The following is a 22,218-nucleotide window of genomic DNA, read 5'->3' as shown; positions in this document are numbered from 1 at the left end:
ATCGATAAAATCTACAAAATCATCAGCTGGCATTGAAAAATTAATTAATATAATGAGCTAGAGTGGAGATTCAAGTCTAGAACTCGTTAACAGTACATTCAGTGTTGATCAAGAAGTGCCTAACCTCGCTATCAATAGCATCGAGTATCTCTTTGACAAGACTGACAGGGGACACACAGCGGAATCGCAGGAAATTCTAAAGCTGATTAGTTAGCAAGGAAAGGCTGTAGTGGGGCTTTTAACAGGCCATTGCCCTGTAAGGTTGGGAATCTTACCAGACGCAATCTGCAGAAGTTGTATGGAAGAAAATGAAGTGAAAACAACTCAACACTTGCTTCTTGACTGTTCCACGTTTGGGAGGTCAATACTGAATTTTAATTAATATTGGCTACTGAGCGTTTTGCTAATTTATAAGTTCGAAAATAGCCTTCTAACCTAATAATAAAATAGTACCAGTTTCCAGTCATTTTGCGACTGTGATGTTAGAGACTGTTTCTTGCCAGTTTTGAGTTGCTAAAACCGAAAATGTTAACAAAAATTTCCCAACACGTACAATTTTTTATTTGTAGTCCTGGGTGTCAAACAACCACTATTTATTAAAATTACAAAAATATCAGTGTGTGATAGAAAATTTTTGAATTCAAATTCGTAATCCGGACAGCTCAGATGCCACACAGACCTCTTAGCAAATCAGTCGCAATTTTTTTCCTTCAGATTAGTTGTGTAGTGTAATTATTGTTCTTATCGTAAAGTATAGGTTCTCGTTGACAGAAAAAACTTCACATTTAGTTTTGATTATTTCATAATTTTTCCTCAGAAGAAGTACGCACTTAGTAAATTAATCAAAGACAACAATTATCGAAGAAATGCTGCTAAAAATTAAGTAAAACATACTCACTAAAATATATAATTACACACATAGATAGATAGATATGTACATGTATGCACATCCGTATATGCATAGTTTCAAAAATGCAAGAAAAAATCTATTTAACTAAATATAAGGGAAATGTAGATAGGATTATAAACAATTTCAAGAAGTAATAATCGAAAAAAGCAATACGAAAAATGCTTCAAAACAGTAGAACAAAAACAAAACAAAACAAAACAAAAAAAAAACAAATATCTTTAATCAGCTGACTGCATATACTCGTAGAAGAAACCCAGAAATCGATTGGAAAGTTATATACAAGGCATGCATAACTACTTACCTTAAACATACACACACACTTAGTATACACACATACATATACAATATTTATGCAATTTTAACGAATCGAAATGAAAGAAAACTATAATTGAAACTTAGTTAAAAGTATAAGAATACAAACAACAATAGCTAATTATATACAAATATACGCAATCAATATATATGTATGTATTGCAAGTGATCGCCGTTGCGTAAATTATCTCACAGCCACACATACACACACATACACACAATACAAAAGAAGCTTTCAAAAAGTATCGGACCACAAAGCAATTCAACTGCTTACAACAACAACAACGCATCAATAAATCAAGAAATCAAAACAAATGTAGCAAAATGAACAATAAATAAAAGGCAATAGACCTGCGCACCAACACGCCAGCACAAATCATATACAAACAGACAAAGTGCACGAAATATTTAAAGCATAACATATTCTAAAACAAATTAATGCAGTTATATAACAATTTAATAATGCAAAAATGTAATCAAACGGAAGTGAATAGTAATATGGCAAATCCAGTAAATAGACAACTAACAAAATACATGCATATATATATATATATATATATATAGTATATATAAATACATATATATGAAGTAATATTTAAATGAGTATGACAATATACATATGCGCCTGTATTATAAGTTGAAATTGAAATGTACGAGTATGTATACCAATAAAGGATTCACAACCAAACAAAAAAAAAACAAAAAAAAAAACAAAAAAAAAAACACTTGTCAATTTTATTTATTTTTATTTGGGGTTATCGGATTTACAGATTCACTCTCATTTACTTTTTAAACAAAGGCGTCGTACTGTAACTTTATGAAAAAGCCACTAATGGCCTTACCATGCTCTAATGAAAAAAATAACAGTTGGGTTTAAGCACTTATTCGGTTTTCAATACTCTTATTCTTCTTTATTTCCGCTTACGGCGTCGAATACTCTCAGAGCTGTTGTGTTTTCATCGATTCGGACGACATGACCTAGCCAACGTAGCCACGTCTTTTAATTCAATGTCGTCGTATATCGTTCCATCGACTGCGGTATACACGGTTGCCAATGCGCACAGGACCATACATTTCCCGCATAATCTTTCTCTAGAAGACTCGTAGCGCCGACTCATCAGATGTTTTCATATGGCAGGACGGATTTTGCTCGTCGAGAGAGAACTTTACTTCTCAATTGCCAACTCAGTCCGAAGTAGCACCTGTTGGCAAGAATTATTTTGCGTTGGATTACGAGGCTGACATCGTTGTCGGTGTTAATACTAGTTCTAAGAAATTATCTACGACTTCGAAGTTATGACTGTCAACAGTGATGGGGGAGTCAAGTCGTGAGTGCGACGTCTGTTTGCTTGATGGCAGGAGATATTTCATCTTGCTCTCGTTCACTACCAGACCCATTTGCTTCGCTTCCAAGAAAAAGCAGAGCCAGCGGGGCGAATGTTTTGGCCAATGATATCGATGTCATCGGCGTACACCAGCAATTGTTTAAGATATGGAAGATGTTACCTTCTATTCAGCTCTGCAACTCGAATTATTTTCTCCAGGAGTAGATTGAAGAAGTGGCGCCATAGAGAGTCGCCTTGTCTGAAACTTCATTTGATATGGAACGGCTCGGGGAGGTTCTTCCCGATTCTGACGGAGCTTTTGGTATTGCTTATCGTCAGTTTATACAGCCGTTTTAGTTTTGCGAAGATACCAAATTCAGTCATCGCGACATAAGCAGTTCCTTTTCGTGGGGGTTTCTTTCGATCCCCTTTTCACGGGTCTTTTCCAAGATTTAGCGCATGGTGAGTATCCAATCAGTTGACGATGGGCTTTAATCTTTCACACAGTACACTCGATAGAACCTTATATGCGATATAGAAGAGGCTTATCCCACGGTAGTTGGATGGGACCATACAAAGAATTGGCTTAACTTGATAGCTTCTAGGAGAATACGGCCCAGAAAATTTTCAGTTCGATATCTAAAAAACTGAAGATTGAGTATATCTAGAGTGACAGACATAAAACCCAGAAAATATTTCTGTAATTCCAAGTAATTTCGAGGAATGGTGTCGAGTTGACAATCCTTGGTCGGATATAAATCTGGGTCCGTTCCGTTTACTTAGTCCAAACTGTCATGGGGACGGATTATATTTGTGGCGGTAAATCTGTCGCTTACCACTGTTTACATATGTGTACCCGATTTGTGAAAATTTGGAAAGGCGTTCCTACTACTGAAATCTGAAAAGTCCACCAACCCAAGGGAATCTTATTTATCGACAACTTTCCTTCCTTTCGACAATCACTCACCACCTGAACCTTGCAGATTAACAAAATGGCTTCCGTAAAGTGCACTACACTACCACGGCACTTATCATGTTAAACGGTTAAAAGAAACCCGTGGCCTTATCAAAAATGCCCCTTTTGTGAGAAAGATCCTAGTAGCCTTAGACTTTCAAAAACTTTTGACACACTTAACGCTACTAAAGACTTCTCGAAAAATCTACGTTAACTTCAGAGCTGAAGAGACTAACCTTTAATTATCTGAAGAGTCGTCAATCATTCGTATTATTTCGAGGCCATAAATCAAATTAAACAGGGTGTTCCATAGGATATTGTTCTCTCCCCGCTAGTATTTAAATTATATTTCTCGAAACTCCTCCATCACCTAATACCCCGATGGTTGTGCGATACTGACGCCGGGCAATGGAATTGATGGTATATGTTCAAAAGTAAACTACTATCTCAGCTATATTTTTCGCTTCTTCTTTACAAGCGGCCTAACACTCTCCTCTACTGAGTCCACAGCGATCATATTCATGAACTGCTTGAAAGCATTAAAAATCCAGTAAAGCCGTCTGCTAGGAGCATTAAGACATCATTCATTTATTACATCGACAGTATTGCACAAGGAACCGACCAGACTATGGACTTAACGCACTTCAGACAAACACTGAAACCTATTTAGAGTGGAGCTATTAACATCTTCACTTCAAGTAAATTGCGTCCATAGCAGAAGAAGAGGTCGAGTTGCCTGGTGATTCTAGAAGGTCACTTCCGTAACTTCTTTCTGGCTATTTTAACAGGACAAACTACTTGTTATTCAGAATCGAAATCGATATACTAAAAAGGATGTGGATAACCGTTACAACAGCAACAATCAATGCTGAACGATGGATGTTAGTTTATTATATCTTCCGACAAATGGCTTAGTAAAGGCGTCTAGTTTTAATAAAACAGTGGATCAGTGAACATTCACACCTTCAATTTTGAATTCCACGAACTTCTTTTGGCTTATTAGAAGGTCAAAGTTTATAGAAATAAAAAAAATAAATCCTTACATACTACTACGAGTACATATGAGCAAAAAATAGTAAGACTTTTATCATAATTTCAAAATTCTTAATTTATTCTTCCAAATCAGTAATAATATGCTTCTTGACATCCTGTTAGTCGGAAAGCATTGTTTCATAGATGTTAAGAGGTTACATGGGTTTACTGGTTTAAAAAAATTGAATTTTTTTATTATCTTGTTAAGTTCTAAGTACAACACCTCTAGAATGTTGTCCTAAATAATAAAGTTGATCTGAATAATAGTTTCGGAGATTTCGGAGTTTTTTGAAGTCGGTTGGCAAGATTTCTCGAGAAAGAACTACTCAACCGATCCTCATGAATATGTTTCACACGTCTTTGAGATACAATTCTTAACGACTTGGTCGAAGGATTTTTTTCGATTACAAACATCTAATTTTCAGTTTTTTTCCTTCGCCCAAGTTTTAAGGTAAGTTTTTAATTAAAACACGTTTTTTTTCACTTTAGATGATCCTGTAAAGAGTTATCCTGCCAACGCGAACGCATATTTTTTCCGAGGGTTCACCGGAAATTTTAAAATTTTCTTCCAAAAACTTCAAAATTTCTTTTTTAATAGTGTATTTTTGTAACAATAAAGAATCTAGTAAAATATTTCATTTTTTATATGAGAAATAAATTGTTGAAAAAAGGCTGTTTTTTACCCGAGAATACACATGTAACTTCTTAACCCAACGCTGTTTTTCGAAACAATTTAGGGACTTTGGAACCAATCGTGCTTTCATTTTTCTTATGACCAAATGACCTTTCAAAATGGTTTTCACTGACCCTTTCGATATTGTGATATATGTATGTATATAAAAATGGCCGCACTTCAGAAATACAAGCATATACTGATTATTTAATGTGATATTTGGCACAGATGTCACTGACAGTCATACCAACATAGAAAAAAGTATTTCGACGGGTGTGTTTTCGCGCGAGATTTAAATTAAAAAGTCTTACTATTTTCTCAATATTCTATAGTTCTAGACAAGTTGGATTTAAATCTCCTATAAAGAGACAGCCAAGTTTTTACAAAGTTGTTAACGTTGTTTTCAATTATAAATAATTATAATAATAACACAATTTAATATTTTTTTTTTCATAATTTTACTCTTTCTTTTCCTGCAGACATTATTTCCATATCACATCATTATGTATACATTTACATACATGTATATATAATATCGTATAATATATAGTGTGTATTCTTATCCTATATATGTACATATATTAATTATACCGAGGAAAACTATTACACGATGATTAAACGTTCAAGAAGGCCAATATAGTAATTGCGCTGTCTTTGATTGCCTTGAGTTACATTGACTTCACGTAAAAATTACCTAAATGCTTTAGGCATAAGTATACATATGTATGTATACAAATACAAAATGTAAGTAAGCACACTTTTGCTTTTCTTCTATGCGCTGGGCGGCTTACTTATCACAAATACACAAAATTGGATTAAACTAAAACTTGAGGAATAAAAACCAACAAATACACAGCACAGTGTACACGTAAAATACTGTTAGTTGTGCTAAGGCGATATGTTTCGAAAGGAGTAGGCATGTGTAGGTGTGCCTGTAGGAACCGTATCCTTTTTTATTTATTTAAACGTCGTTTGGCAAAGAGCTGGTAAATGCCAATAGCCGCCGAGAGTGTGCCGATCGCGCCCACTTGAATTGTGGACAGCTTGCCGCCCCAAAGGTAGCCTTTAGGCAGAGTGCTGACGGCCTGGGTGAAGTCGAGTGAGAGCCGTAGAACGGAGAGCAATTCCAGGCGGTGCTTTTTAAGTAATTTTTCATCCACACTAGAGCTGGGTAAAAGAAAAATAGTGAGAAATTTAAATAAATTAATAAATCGGTAATTTAAAACCGAAGCTACCGCAAAATCATGGAGTATTATAATAACAAAAATCTCTTTTTCTAAGACCTCTAGTATATAGATACATTAAATATATACTCTCAGTTACTAATGGCATTTAGCTACTTACTTAGCAACGTTCGAAGCGTTCACCTTTTGTTGATTCAATGCGTAATTGCGCATTGTTCTGAAAATGAATTCGACAAAAAAAAATTTAAAATAAATAAAAAATACCAATAAATTGGGTAATTAAAAATAAATTAGTCGCTTCGACGTACCTCATTAAATTCAAGTAGACGGAAAGTACCCAAAACGTTGAGTTAAGCACGTCCCAAGCATCAGCGTTTTTTACATCGAGTATATTGTTGTCCGACAGCCAACAAATTTTTTCAATTGGGTAATAAAGTAAGTCCACAATATTCGCTGTGACACCCAGCACTGCCATTAGACGGTCTGGTTCCCCTTCGCCTAAGCCGTACTCCAAGGCGTATTGGATCATGGGAATGTCATCGATGAGACGGAGAGTGGCACGAGCGCCTGAAATGCGTGAGCTGGTGATGGCATAACGTTTGGCTAACTCCGGATTGCGTTTGGCATGATAGCCGGCGACAAGTTTGGCGCTGTAGCAAAGTGCCTTCATCACCTGAAATGCAGTTACATTAAAGGGTTGGACTTATTAGAGTTCAAGCTTTATAAATTATAAAAAAAAGCATGTTCCATCGGAAGACTGGCGATTGAAGCTGCATGAGATAGCTGGGACAGCAATTCCGCATGAAATATAGGGTTAGACAAACGGGATTTTCAAACTACTTTAAGTGAAAAGTGAAACTATTTAAGTGTTATCCGAAAGTTTGAGCCTCGACAAAACATGGATACGCTGGCACAAACCAGAGAGAAAGAAGCGGTGAAAACATGGACTTAGCCGGGCGAGCCTGCTTCGAAGATGGCGAAGACTGTTCTATCGGCCGGGGAAGTCAACACAGTCTACTTGAGAAGGGTAAATAGGTTACAGAGCTTAATCATGTCCATGGTAATACTGATAACATAACGTATCGACTCACACATTCTCCATTGTTGTTGTTGTAGTGGCAGAAAACATTCTTAAAGTAATTTCGAGGCATATTGCCAAGTTGACAGTCTTTAGCTGGATAAAAATCCAGGTCCGTTCCGGTTACTTAGACCACACTGTCGTGGGAATGGATACCGGCCGATCGAATTAGGCCAAAAACTACTGTCTCATCTACTACATTTTCCAAAATTGACCCCGTGGGTCTTCATTTTGCCTCCAAACTTAAAAAGTTCTTCGCAGAAGTTTGAGCCGATTGAGGTCATCGTCGCAATAGAGATCTACTTTGCAGACCTTAAGGCTATGTTGACAAATATTTCGCTGTTTTTCCAAAATTCCAAAAAAAAATCCATTTTTATTTTGTAGCCTAAGCTCTCATATTCTACTTTTGAGTTCCGTTAAATGTACACGTTGTATATGTATATTCATTTAATTACAGCTGATTAACAAATATATATAATTTTATATGTTCATATGTATATTGACACAATTAAGGGTTTCATATAGTCTCATAAAGTCATAAGTTGTAACTAAAGGAAAACATAGCGTTGAGCATTGTAAATACGTAAACTCATTTGTTTTTTTAAACAAGTGTAAAAATTTAAGATTTTATGATTTTACGATGCATTATGAATACCCTATATGGAATCTGTTTTTAATTATCATGCTGTGTAAATAGCACTTTATTGCTATAAATAGCTCAAGTACGGGGACTTTGAAACGATGCGGCAGAGTTTCTGACTACAAACATACATAATGTGTATTTAATAATTAATAACGAAAAATTTCAATTTTTAATGCCATTTCAAATAAGACAAAACGTTAACTTTGCTTGCGCCGAAGCTGGATTAGTCTTCACAAATAAAAAAGTGATGAAAAGTAATATTGTTCGGTTAGTTTTTATGACAGCTATATGTTATAGTGAACCGATAACGGTGGTTTTGAGCAGTTTTCAAGACGTGCGCAAAATTTCAGACAGATATGTATCTCAAAAACTGAGGGAAATAATTTGCTTTTCATAGTAAGAAATACTTAAAAATAATTCTATAATTTAATTTTCTTCGTCCAGCGCGATTCGAGCCTTTGTGAACAACCAAATTTTGAATATCATAATTGAATGTGTTAAAGTAGGCACTTAAGTGTGAAAAAACATTCTTAGAATCGGCTGTTTAAATATTACTTATGTACATATGAAGTTTCTACTTCTCCCACTACGTCTAGGGACAGTTCACAAACAACACAGAGACACATTTTAGGCGATAAGTGCTGCTGTTTACAACTCATTAACAATTAATAGATATTGTGTGAAAAAAGTTGGAAAAGTTAAGCCCCCAAAAAATTAAGGTAAACAAGATAGGCAATTATGCACAAGAAAAACGTTTATTTAGTTGGACGCAATGTTTACAAAGCAAAGCGCACGCGATACTCTTTTTGACGGCTTAATCACTTAATCGTTTAAGTACATACATACATACATATGTACATATTTGAATTTACATACATTTTTCAAATGACGTCGAAAAACGTGAAAAACGACAACTTAATTAACAAAGTTAATTTTTAAGCATTCTAAATTGATAATTATCATTTGCCACATAATGACATGCTACTTGGCAATATTAATGTATTTATTCACTAGCTCATTCTAGAGATTGAAAAGTGATATATAAGTCGTAAGTAGACAAGCCTTATAAATCAATTTTCTCCGAGTGTTTGTAATAGTCAATTTAAATAATGCGCCGCTAAAACTATTTGACAGTTTAAATCTTATCTAGTCAACTTTATGAGAAATACTTCTTTTCTCGCTAATGCTTGGCTAAACACGTTACACTTTTGAATAATATTGGGTAGTCGAAAAAGTCTTTTCGTATTTCTAATATTTTAATATTAATTGTTTTTGGTCTATGCTTTTTATGCTCTCGCAACATGTTGCTACAGAGTATAACTGTTTTGTTCATCTAACGGTTGTTTGTAACATTTAAAATTAATCGCTATAAATGTAGAGTTGGGTATATGTCTGTATGTATAAAAATGATCAGGATGACTCTGTCTACGTAAAAGCTAACTAGTAATTACAATTATTAAGTGTTTTGCATCATACATATGTATATTCCAAAATATGAAAGTTTTTTCTGTTTAACTATGTCGCAATGTAGCAATCATATTTCGAATTTGATAAAAGCGAATCTTCATAATATGTATTTTGTACTGTAAATGCCTAAAATATTTGTTTATTAATTTATTATTTAGTAATTTAATATTGAGAAATAAAGGGTATATTCAGACAGTTATCAAGATCGATTGGTAAAATATGAATGTGTCTCGGTAATTTACAAATGCTTTTGACATTTTGAGAATCGATTAATTAAATATTATTTCAACGCAATTAGTGACATGCGCATGCATGTTTCTTCAATGTCAGCCAAGTGGTAGTGACGATGAAATTTAATTTAATTTGATTATTTTTTTTTTTTTTTTTAATTTCTATTTCATATATTTCATTCGAAGAAATCGTTAAAAGCAACTGAATACGTAAAACAAATGAAAAATTGTGACCAGATATGTATAGTAGAAGTGTAGTATTATAATAACAAAACTTCAATTAGATCCATGAAATTATTATTATGAAATAACATAATTCATTTCAAATATAACATTCAAAAATGAACATGAATTATTATTATGAAATAACATAATAATAATGTGGGCCAAGTCCATATATGATTTACTATAAGAGTTTCTTTAGTCATAATTTTTATTTTTCCTGCACAGAAGTTTCATTTTTTTCAAATGTCTAAACAGTACCAACATATATGTATGTACATACATACATATATCTCAATACACTTATGGACAAAATATTAGGTGCAAGCAGTTTTTACTTAATAACTTTGAAATATTTGCAACTAGAAAAATATTTCTTTCTAAATAGAAACAAAAAATTACATTTTTAATAACCTGTATATCCTCCGTGGTTTTTAATAATTTCTCCACTTTTATTCGGCATGAATTGGTTATAATCCCGAAGTTCGTTTGCTTTCCGCCACAATTGCTTCTTATTTTGAAGTGATAAGGCTGCCAATCTAGTTTTAATGTCACTCCACAAGTTTTCAATCAGATTGGGATCAGGGGACTGACTAGGCCATTGCATACAGGTCACATTTGAATCTTTCGGGTCGTTATCTTGTTGATAACACAAACTCAACGGCATGATTTCTTTAGCATGTGATAGCATAATGCCTTGAGAAATATCTCTGCACCCAAAGGCGGTCACTGTGTCCTTTATTGAAATTAAAAGACAAATGCCTTGCCAGGAAAAATATCCCCGCACTATTATGTGGCGCAGAAACATGTTTAATTGTGTTTGAGATGAATCTACAATCAAATTCTTCAGCTTTAGGCCGACGGACAGTTATTTTACAATTATTTCCGCAAGTATTAATCTTAACTTCATCACTGAATAAAATATTTTGCCACTTTTTCTGCCTTGCTTTTTTTATTTTCAGCTGAAAAAGCTTTTCCCTTCTGTATGTGGACCTTACCTAGAAGGGGATTTTTTCTGGCCTCACGCCTGGTAGATTACCCTTCACTAATCTACGCCGAAATGTCCGCGAGCTTACATTTAGACCAACCTCCGCTGCAATTTGTAGTGAAGTCACAAAAGGGCTCTTTATGCAATGAGAATTATACTGCGATCATCAACAAGACCAGGTTTCCTTGAACGACCACAAATTTCCTTTACTTTTTTAATTTAAAACATTAGTTACAAAGTTTTTCGAACGTTCTGACATAGTGTTGAAATGAATTTGTACCTTTTTCCTTTATCACGCATTTTTTACTAATCGACGCTCTATTTCAGTGCAGTGGCTTTAATGAACCACTCTAAATAATTTCTTCTTTTCAGTTTATGCTGTGCAAAGGAATATAATATTCCGAATACTCCAATACTTACATTGATATGAAAAATACTTCGAAATAACCATGTATTTTTTTAATATTACTAACACCTAACGGTATAAAAAGTAATAGTTACAACACCATTTGACGAAAAGAGTACCAACAATAATCACACCTATCATTTTGTCCATAAGTGTATGTGTCTACAGATATGACTTCGAGTTAACACACGTGATTTTGTGACACTGCAGACGGATATTCATATCAGAAAACAATGTTTGGCATTTATGATTATCAAAATAGTTGTTTAAAAAAGAAAGCCATGACTAAAAAACCCTTATCAGCCAATCAAAGAGGTGTATTAAATTTAAACCACATGATGCTATAGACTTTATATTGCGATTTTTTTTATCTTCTACATATATGCCATACATATGAAAATTATAGATCAATTTGAAAATATGTACTAAATTTTAAATTTTCTCAAATTAAACTAAACAAAAATGCTCATGGGTATATGGGCAAAAGTACAAATGTATGTACATCTGTACACATGTGAAGGTATATTGTATTTGCTTAACAATTTCAATTGACAATAAACGGCACTTCGCATCAGGGTATAAACTGCAGGGAACAGAGAACGTTATACTTGTATGCATGCGAGGGCACAATGCAATGACTATGTAATTGTAGTCAAACACACCTAACTCATTAAGACAGAAACTTACTTTTAATTGATTTTAGGTTTGTAGTCAATAACGCAATATTTCGAAACATTTCTGGTATTAGGCTTGAAAACGAAGAATATGTTAATTCAACTAATCACATCGAGTAGTCGCCTAATCATTATTACTTTAATGTAGAAGCGGAACAGGTGAACTCATGGCCGGTGTTTTGATAATTTGTCATACATAAGCATGTTTATCTTACAGCTCCAGGTCTATGCAGCATATATCTATGTATGTATGTATATGTACAAATGTTTACGCATTTCACTTTCAATAAATATGCGCACACGTCTCGTAAGGGAAAAACCTGTTGTTCAGGTTGACACGAAAAGAGCTTCCAATTGATTAATATGGTGGGAGTGACCACATGTTATACTATGCCAACATCGCAATGCGTGGCAAATTTAATATCCGGAAAGATAGTATTTGCTCTCAATTTAATATTAAATTGCCGATATCAGTTAAGCGACTACTGCTTACCTTATCTCGACCGCCGTAAGTCTCGATAATTTCACAAAATTCATTTACAAACTTCGTCGTCGACATATTTTAAAATCGTAATTTTTTAATTGTCTTATGACCACGTTAGTTAATAAACAATTAATAATATTTATAAAATTAAGTTTATACGATTGCAATTTTCTATTGTAAATAAACAATCAGCTGCGAAATTCATACAACTTTCACACAGCGATTGTCAAAATGAACTGCCAACAAATTCATTGTCACTGCCGCGAACATCAACGTACAAGTTAGGTGTTCAAAAGTGAATGAGCAACTACCACCTATTCATACTCTACTGTAGCGCCTTATCGTTAAACAATTGATGACTTTAAAGCTGTAAAGTAATAATTTTACTCTATATATATATATACATATATATAAGTATGCTAATCTAGCTAATAATGAAAATAAATTTTTAAACTGCTTGAGTGACAACACAACCAATAATATTTTATTATTTATTTATATATTATTAACATTATAACTATCTATTTCAAGAATCAACGTGCACATTTCACTTGTAATAGCGCCCAATTTTTTTTTTAGGAATTCATTTTTCATGTAAACAAATAGTTCATCGGCAATGCATTGTTTTTGTTTTTGAAAATGTCAATAAAAAAAGAAAATCAGCTGTTTTTACATGTTTGCAACTTAAGGTAACATTTTTAATGTTACAATATTTAGTATCAAATATTTTTAACCAATTCTTTCGTTTCTATTTAAATCATTTTATTGCAATCACACGTATCAGCTTAATATAATTCACATTTTTTTGCGTATAAGTTTTCAATAAATATAACTAAATACGAATTTAACATGTTTTCTTAAACAAATAAAAGTTTTCCTAAGTTTGGGTTTGGTATTATTACAACTCTGCAAGCCTCTTTACAGTACAACTCTGGCTCACTGTTTACTGTCAACAGCAGCAGCTGTGCAAATTTTTGACGTTTGCTTGCAAAAACTATTAATTGTATTCAGTAAATTTATTGGTGTAATTTATAAAGTTTTATGTGGAATGCCAGAAATGGGCGAAAAAAGTAGTGGCAACAAAGTAAAAAAGTCAAAAAATGACTTGTTTCGCACATCACTAGGATATTATCTGAAGCAGAAGAGTTTTGTGGTAAATATACGAAAAAGAATAGCTTTAATTAAGAACCATTAACTACAAATACTGCCCAAACCATTCTTGTAGGGTAATGAGAAATTTCGTAAATCTGACTTTCTGCTATTACAAAATAAGCGACAATTTATGGTACAAAAGATGTTGGATCTTGATTTACAGTCTGGGAATTCATTCGCTTTCTCCAATGTGCTGTGCATCACGAATAATCACCACATTGTTGACCAACAATTTGGGCGGTAAGCTATATTTGATGAACAAACATACATACTGATGTGCAGATTATATGTAATTTTTGTGCATTCATTCTTTTTACAGTTTCTCACAATTTGTTGAATCTCAAAGTGAATTCATACGTTTAGAGTTACGACGCTTTTATGCGCCCATGCTATGCCACCTGTATGTGGAGCTGATGAGAGCGCGCGAACAAAAAGCTGCATTTGACTTACTTAAAAAATATGCACAATTAGTAGCACCTGTAGAAACCTACGAAGCACCCTTGCCTACGAAAATCAATGGCTGTTCCGTTGCAAATGACACACATGCCGATCAAACCAACAATACCACTCCACATACCAGCATACGTTTTGTGAACGCAACAAATGATACACCTACAGATCCTGAACTGATGTATTTCATAAAACTCATACAAACACTGTCTGCGTGTACAAAATTGGAGGCGGCCGAAAGTGATCAAGAGGTGGCACATTTTCGTGCCTCCAAATATGAAATACACACTACCGAGGCGGTAGTCGACACTCTGCGTGGCTACTTGGAGAAACGTGGTCATGTACTCATACTCAACCTCCTATATACATGGATACACGTGCACGTCATCGATAATGAGGTACCGAAATGGAGTGAAGATAACATACTTATGGGCTTTGGGGCGACTGAAGACGATGAAGAAAGCAAATACAATTTGGCTGAGGTCAAACCGAAAATCAGTGCGACAAATGAACGCTCGGCTACGAAGCGTGAGGCAGAAGAACTTCCCGAAGAACTTATGGTAAAAACTGAAAAGTCCGAAGACGTTTTAGACGAAATGAAAAAAATTCGCCTTCAACAAGTGACAGATAGCATGCAAACTTTGCGAATGTGTAGAGAGCAAATGTTAAAAACTCAAGTGCAACATCCCTACATTATTAAACTTGCCGATCGGAATAGAGGGTGAGTATTAGGATAGCAATAGCTAATGCATAATCATTGTAAATATTTTATAATGCACAATATTTTTTTTACTTGTAGTCTTTCCGCCGCTCATGTTGATGCCAATGAATGTCACCTGGTTGCTGGCTTCAATAATTCGGTGGTACAACTCTGGCAACTAAATCAACAAACATGCAGTGGCAAAAATCTATACGCACGCTTTGGCGATTCTGTGTGTCGCTGGGAGCTAAACAATATTTGCGCCGAAGAAACTGAGACTGAGGATCAAATTGATTTGGATGTTAGAGAACATTCGCGCTTAAACGTGAACGATAGGCGGAAAAGAAAATACGAAGCTGGCAAATACGAAAGCAATTCATTGTATGCATTTTAGTGTCTCTTGTATTTATATACTAACATATTAACAAAATTGAAATTTCCAATTTTAGTAATGAATATGGTGGCATACAGTTGCGTGGTCATGGGGCTGGCGTCACAGATGTACGCTTCTCCACACATTACCCGCTCATTTTTAGTACTTCGAAAGATGCCACAATACGTAGTTGGCGTGCCGAAAGTTTTGGGTGCGCAAACATCTATCGTGGTCATCGTCACCCAGTTTGGTGCATCGATGAGAGTCCGGTGGGCATGTACGTTGCGACCGGTTCGAAGGATCTCACAGCACGTTTGTGGTCGTTAGAGCGTGAATTTCCACTAATTACTTATGCTGGTCATACACAAGATGTGGAGGTTAGTGAGCGGAGGCATTTCTTTAAATTTATTTATTTTTACTTAAGTTTTTATTTTTATTTTATTACTAGTGCATAGCCTTTCATCCGAATGGAAATTACCTTGCCACTGGCTCAGCGGATCTCTCGGTGCGTTTGTGGTGTGTTACAAGTGGCAAACTCATGCGCGTATTCTCCGACTGCAAACAGCCTGTTACGAATATTGCATTTAGTCCTGATGGCAAAATGTTAGCCGCTGGTGGTGAGGAGTCGAAAATACGTATTTTTGATTTAGCCGCCGGCGCACAGCTGAACGAACTGAAAGACCACACTGCCACAGTAAACAGTATTGCCTGGAGTAAGGGCGGTCGACATTTAGCGTCCGCATGTCGCGATGGCACTTTGCGTGTGTGGGATGTCAAAAAGCTTTCACCCATGAAGTATGTTCTATCTATTTACATGTATCCACAAATAATCACATTTTATTTCTGTAGTGACAGCAATAGCGGCAGTAGCAACACAAACACCTCATCTTCCTCATCAACTAATTTGAACAAGGTTATGGCGTTGAGCAGCAGCTGCCAGCGTTTAGTGAAAGTGTCGTTTAGCCGGCAAGATGAAGTAATTTGTGCTATAGGCAGCTAAGACATTAACCGTTAACTTTATTAGTATATACAGCAAAAACTGCGTGTTAAGACTTCTATGTATTTAGAAATTAGTAATGCAAGAACAAATTATTATTAGAATCAAACAAGAGTGTTGTACTCGTACTTGTTAAAGAGCATGATTAGTTTATTTTAAGAAACTAAGTTCTGACTAAAATAACAAAAAAACCGAATAAATTAAACGATTATATATAATTAAAGTATACATGAGTGAACTTTTCTTTTTTAACTGACAGTTAACTACTGTTAGCTAATAGGCATGGCGTAGCCATGTAGTTACAATTTAAAAAATTAGCTGAGCATTAAGGTGCAGAGATGAAACATGAAATTAAGTAATACATAATTTAAATGTAAATCATTTTTCATTACAAATACCACTACCTTCACTTACAATACACAAACTCATACTTTACAGCACAAAATCAATTTTATGAATTTTAGTCCAGTTTATGCCTAATGTCAGACACAAACATACATTTTTTCATAATAATACAATCTTAATTACTTCATATGTGATATTTATTCAGGAATTGCCTATTTTAACGCTATATCTTGGTTTAAACTAGTTATTATTTTACAAAGGGTTTGAAATCTTTTTAACAGTTAGCACAGCCCTAGTGCTTGCATTACACACCCACGTTTACGTAGGCGTGTGTGTGTAGTTGTTTACATTGGCTTAAAATGACAAATAGTAAAAACAAATTTTGAACGCAAACTTCGGTAAACTTAAAGCGAAGATTATACATAGTTTATGTTTAAATACGTACTAATATGCATATCTGAGCGTGTATGTGTGATGCAATGTTTTTGTTTTTATTGTTAAACAACTACAATTTTTAATTTTATAAATTAAAACATATTTTTTTTGTATTCCTATAAATTATGAATACCAAGCATACAGCTAATTTATATACCAAAGTATACGCAATCTTGTAGTAACATGGTAATTTCATTAAAAATACATTAGTTATTTGAGTTTTGTTGATTGAGGCCTTATTGAACAAACATCAGACTAACGAACACAAATTAACAAAACAAAAATTTTAGCTTAACGCTTGTGACGGCCACGTATAAACTGCAATGTTTTCGCCATGAGTGGTGCCTTCTTTGCGCGCATCGGCGCATGAGCTATAATTGAGTGCAAAAAGTTGCCTCAGCAGAGTTAAATTTATAAAATCGTAATCGTGGTACTTACAAACTTGTGCCGCGTCGCGTACGGAAGCCGCTACGCGTAGACGCGTATCACCCACTTTGCCGGCATTCGGTGTGACGCTGGATAGTGCTGCGACGCGTGCCGCCGGTGTGGCAACCAGTTTTGCCTTCGTGCCAAATTGTTCCTGTTTACGCATCACACTACGCGGCGGCTTCACCATCGAATCAACAAACGCCAATTGCGTTTTACGAACGGGTGCAGCAATTATTTTCTGCGATTGCTTGATAGTCGCCGTGAGGCTATTCAACTTTTGTTCCTTTTCCTCCTCGCAACGCTAAAGGGTATTAAAAAAATGCATATTAAAATTCAAATTACAATAAACGTAGATCTAGGGATTCTAACAACTTACCAAATACATTTCACGCCACGACTCCATTTCTAAGCGCTTTTTGGAACGATAATTGCGTTGTACATGTATCTGCCACAAGCAATCGCTGTCTTCCATCAAATATGGATTATATTCTTCGAATGTGAGTAACTGTTGCGGTGTGGCACGGTCCAAAACAGGACGCAGCACATCAAACGGAACACCGCCAGTGTATTCTAGACCTGTAAAAGCAATTTAATTACACAGATCCTTAAACAATAAAAACAAAGCATGAAGTACAAACCATCGATATTCTTCTGCAATACGCGTATGCATAGATCAAATAGTGATGGTACTTGCAAGACTTGACCTGTCTTGACACCAGAGTATATTTTCGTACTGTTTCAAGAAAATTCAACAATTTAAAAATAAGTATTAAATAATTAATTATTGTCGGTATATATCAGAGAACTCACCGCATTGTTTTCGATGAGATACCATGACTCAGTGCCTCTGCATCAGTGAGTGTACGCACGGGTTTAGGAGTGGGCAATACCGCGCCGCTATTACGGTAAATACAATCCATTACAGTCTTATTGTGTGGAAGCGGTTTATAATTGGCTGAAATCGTTGGTAGTTCAAGTGCAATGCTCGGATCAAGTGGCGCCAATTTCGCCGATGCCGACAATAAATCTGGTTTCTACAAATTCAAATCAGAATATTAATATTTATAAGAAAAAAAGGAATATTCAAAAGAAAAATTTTAACTTACTTTATCCACAGGTTTTGCTGAAGTGCTTGCTGAGCTTATTGGGGTCGGTATGTATTCACTTCTAGCATTTTTACTTGAACTACTGCTACCGCTCGGCTTATCATTCGACGTACTCTTGCTTGAAGTACTGGCTGTGGGTGATTTACTAGTATTTAGCGATTTTTTCGCTTTCTTTGTTGGCATGTTAAGCATGCCCAGAACATCAGCGAAATTCGCGCCCATTGACGAGTCAATACCATTATCCGCATCAACTTCCTCCTCATTGTCGCTAGGAATAGGGGGTTTTTGTTTTGTGGCTTTTGGTGTCTTCGGCACCTTTGCTTTTGTTGTAGTCGAATCGTTCGAATCACTGTCTTGTTGACGTTTTCTGCTACTATTTCTGCTCTCACCTTTGGCATGCGATGATGATGAGGTAGCAACTTGTTCGGTTGCCGATGTGGAAGGCTTGCTGCTGGCATTAGATGAATGTGATGTGGATGAATTGTGGTGCTTGTCGCGATGTGATGTGTCTTTTGATAAAGCTTTACCTTTATCATTTTTGCTCTGTTACAAAAATGTAATTTTTTAAACAATTTTTAAACAACATTGTTTTGTTTGTTATCTCAATTTAAAAAGTTTTATAAAAAAACGTAATTATTAAAAAAATTTATGAAAAAAAAAGTTTTTCTTTTATATTTTAAAATAATAGAAACAACGACAAATTGTAATAAAATAAATATGTAAAAAATACAAATAACATTGCCTTAAATATATTTGCCATAACTACGACAAATAAGAACTCATTATTTACCTCCTTTGATCGTTCATGCCTATTTTTGTCCTTCGACGATCTATGCTTTTCGCTTTCATCCTGTTTGCTTGTTTTCTCTGACGAAGAATTTGTTTCACGTCTCGACGAACTTGTATGTTCACTCAGTTTTGCACCCTTAAGGCTTTCTCTCTTGTCATTAGAGTCACCACCATTTTTGTGATGTGTTGTCGTAGAAGAGGTAGTTTTATCATCCCTGTTTGAGCTGTGTTTCTCACCATGTTCGCGATGTCGCGTCGATTTCTCATCTGACGATTTATGTCTATCATTTTCGCGGTTCTTTCCCTCATTTCGGCGATCTTCATGTTTGGATTTCTTTACGTCGGATAATTCTTTTTGTTCTTGCTCCACATCCCGCTTACGTTTCGTCGTTGAAATTTCATGTTTGTGTGTTTCATTATGTGATTTCAATTTATGCTCCGAATTGCCTTTGTCTCTGTGCTTATTTTGGCGTTCTTTTGATGTATTTTCACTTAACGTATTTGAATGACTATGTTCTTGTGGAGATGTCTTTCTTGAGTGATTGTGACGGTCATCATCACTTGACCCATGCCCATTGGCATTATTCATATCATCATCGTCATTGCCTTGACAGTTACTGACCTCCGCTGGTTCTTCTTCAGCTGCAACCATAGCTTTCCATTTGGTAACCAAAGCTTTTGCAGCAATACCAATTTCGCCATTATATTTGCGCAGTGAGTTTACTGTTTTGCCAACTCCGGTCTCTTGTAAATGTTCTACTTTAACAGGTAATTTATACAACTTGTTGATACAGTGTAGAAGCTGTAAGGAACAAGACCAAAAATAAAAAAAAATATGTAAACAGATAAAAGCTTAAAAATGTTGTAAAACTTTTTTCCAACTATATAATACTTAGTGTCTTTCCTCAAGAACATCTTTATTATAATAATTAATAAAACTGGGCGCATCTGTTAACATTCTTAATTGCATATGGGAATAGATGCATTTAGATATCTGCAATGATTAACATCTGACTTGTAAAAGTATACATTTTTGACTTTCTTTCTTTGCAACATAACTACATCAAAGTAAAATTTATTAGAATTTGGGAAATTTACCGAACACACATACATGTATACTGATAGCGTGTGGTTTTCAACTCAGACCCCAATATGTATTCTGTACGATAGTGTAATTTAGCGAACTAAACATAGTTACATATACATACATATATCCGAAGTAAATGAGATGTGGAAAGTGTTGACACATGCATTCCTATTTATGTATCGAAAACTTACTCTGCCCTCATCGTCCTGGGAATGCTCGATGCTTCTTTGGTAATGTTGAATAACACCTAATATAGATGTAGAAGACATTATCAACGGCTTCTGCTGTTCCAAGTAACTTTATTAACGTAAGCAATTGTGCTTATTTGACGATTGATTTGTTTGTCTATACGTGGAAAAAGCACCAGACGTTTTTACAAATTTTGTGTTTCTCGGTTTTATTTTGACTTTTTTGGTGTTTAATATTCCAGTGCCAATGAAACAGGCCTTTGGAAAAAAAACGATTTTAACGTTTTACTAATCACACGTATTTAGAAATTACACCCTTTCCCACATAGGGCTATAATTCCTCATTCTCACGCCTTTAACTTTTTTACGATTTCTAATGCGACAATTTACCGAATTCACGTCTTATTATATTACTATTTATATCAATTTTCATAACTTAACAATTAAAGCAACACTATTTTATTTCATCTAATGTCAGAAAAGAAATGTAGGTATTATTTAAATGACAATCACTGACGTTGAATAGGTATGTTAATAAAGTTGAAATTTACAGTGTTGCATGACAGACAGCTGTAAGTGTTTTCTGTGCAGTGTTCACAATGTTACTTATACTTAGCAGAGAACGCAAATATTAACAAATATACGTTCTCTGTACTTAGTTCTATATCGATGTGTAAAATTTATAGCGGGATTCTGTAACCAGTCTCTAGTCTCTATTTGAGACATTTTGAGGCAAAGTCTCAATTTGAGACTAGTTACTATTCACTAAACAGTCTCTAGCGTTAGTCTCAAAATATTGAGACCTGGTAGTTAGCAGGTCACAAAACTAAAAAGAACTCTTGTCTGCCATTTTGAATATACTGAATAGAGATCATCATAGATATTAATCGATTGTCGTTTCTTTATATTTTGTAAGCAACTCAAACACGAAAAGGTTAAAAATAAATCTATTTTACATAAATTTCGTAAATATTATGAAACAAAGTCAACATATATTTTTATTTTCATTGATAATTATGTTTTTTGACTATGTTATAAAAAATTTAATATTTGTTATCGACATATTTATTTTCATTCAAGTGTAAAAACATCTCTGAATAATGAAATGTAATAGATTTTGTGACTGTCACTTACAGAATAGCAATATCATCTCAAGTCTCAAAAATTGTCTCTAACTTAAAATCTCAAATTTAGAGACTTGAGACTGTCTCAAGTTACAGAATCGCACGGTTAATATCATGTGAGTAATAAAATCTGAAATCTATCGGGTGATTTTTTTGAGGTTAGGATTTTCATGCATTAGTATTTGACAGATCACGTGGGATTTCAGACATGGTGTCAAAGAGAAAGATGCTCAGTATGCTTTGACATTTCATCATGAATAGACTTACTAACGAGCAACGCTTTTGCAAATCATTGAATTTTATTACCAAAATCAGTGTTCGGTTCGAAATGTGTTTCGCGCTTTACGTCCGATTTATGGTCTACATAATCGACCAAGTGAGCAAACAATTAATGCGATTGTGACCAAGTTTCGCACTCCAGTTTACTTTATTGGACATTAAACCAACCACACGAATGCGT

At 34.7% G+C, this 22,218-nt stretch overlaps 3 protein-coding genes across 3 annotated transcripts; 1 reads left to right on the top strand and 2 right to left on the bottom strand.

Moving 5' to 3' along the window:
- Positions 1–5,641: 5,641 nt before the first annotated feature.
- Positions 5,642–12,906, bottom strand: LOC120766585 (peroxisomal membrane protein 11C). The gene is made up of 4 exons (XM_040092184.1): positions 12,593–12,906; positions 6,700–7,064; positions 6,552–6,608; positions 5,642–6,374 (listed from the first exon to the last, which is right to left on the bottom strand). The coding sequence occupies exons 1-4, from the start codon at positions 12,656–12,658 to the stop codon at positions 6,161–6,163; spliced, it is 702 nt and encodes a 233-aa protein (XP_039948118.1). The 5' UTR covers positions 12,659–12,906; the 3' UTR covers positions 5,642–6,160.
- Positions 12,907–13,631: 725 nt separating this feature from the next.
- LOC120770390 (TAF5-like RNA polymerase II p300/CBP-associated factor-associated factor 65 kDa subunit 5L) lies at positions 13,632–16,462 on the top strand. Its single transcript, XM_040097823.1, has 7 exons — positions 13,632–13,736; positions 13,809–13,975; positions 14,055–14,906; positions 14,985–15,266; positions 15,335–15,635; positions 15,707–16,053; positions 16,108–16,462. Exons 1-7 carry the CDS (start codon positions 13,632–13,634, stop codon positions 16,256–16,258), a joined length of 2,205 nt encoding a protein of 734 aa, XP_039953757.1. The 3' UTR covers positions 16,259–16,462.
- Positions 16,463–16,779: 317 nt separating this feature from the next.
- LOC120770383 (transcription elongation factor B polypeptide 3) lies at positions 16,780–21,100 on the bottom strand. The gene is made up of 8 exons (XM_040097808.1): positions 20,638–21,100; positions 19,361–20,161; positions 18,571–19,113; positions 18,275–18,498; positions 18,103–18,197; positions 17,841–18,040; positions 17,474–17,765; positions 16,780–17,406 (listed from the first exon to the last, which is right to left on the bottom strand). The coding sequence occupies exons 1-8, from the start codon at positions 20,713–20,715 to the stop codon at positions 17,327–17,329; spliced, it is 2,313 nt and encodes a 770-aa protein (XP_039953742.1). The 5' UTR covers positions 20,716–21,100; the 3' UTR covers positions 16,780–17,326.
- Positions 21,101–22,218: the final 1,118 nt, after the last annotated feature.

This window comes from Bactrocera tryoni, chromosome 1 (genome assembly GCF_016617805.1).
Source record: "Bactrocera tryoni isolate S06 chromosome 1, CSIRO_BtryS06_freeze2, whole genome shotgun sequence".
Taxonomy (NCBI): Eukaryota; Metazoa; Arthropoda; class Insecta; order Diptera; family Tephritidae; genus Bactrocera; species Bactrocera tryoni.
Note: the sequence above shows the minus strand (reverse complement) of the source record. Positions and strands in the feature narration are given on the sequence as shown.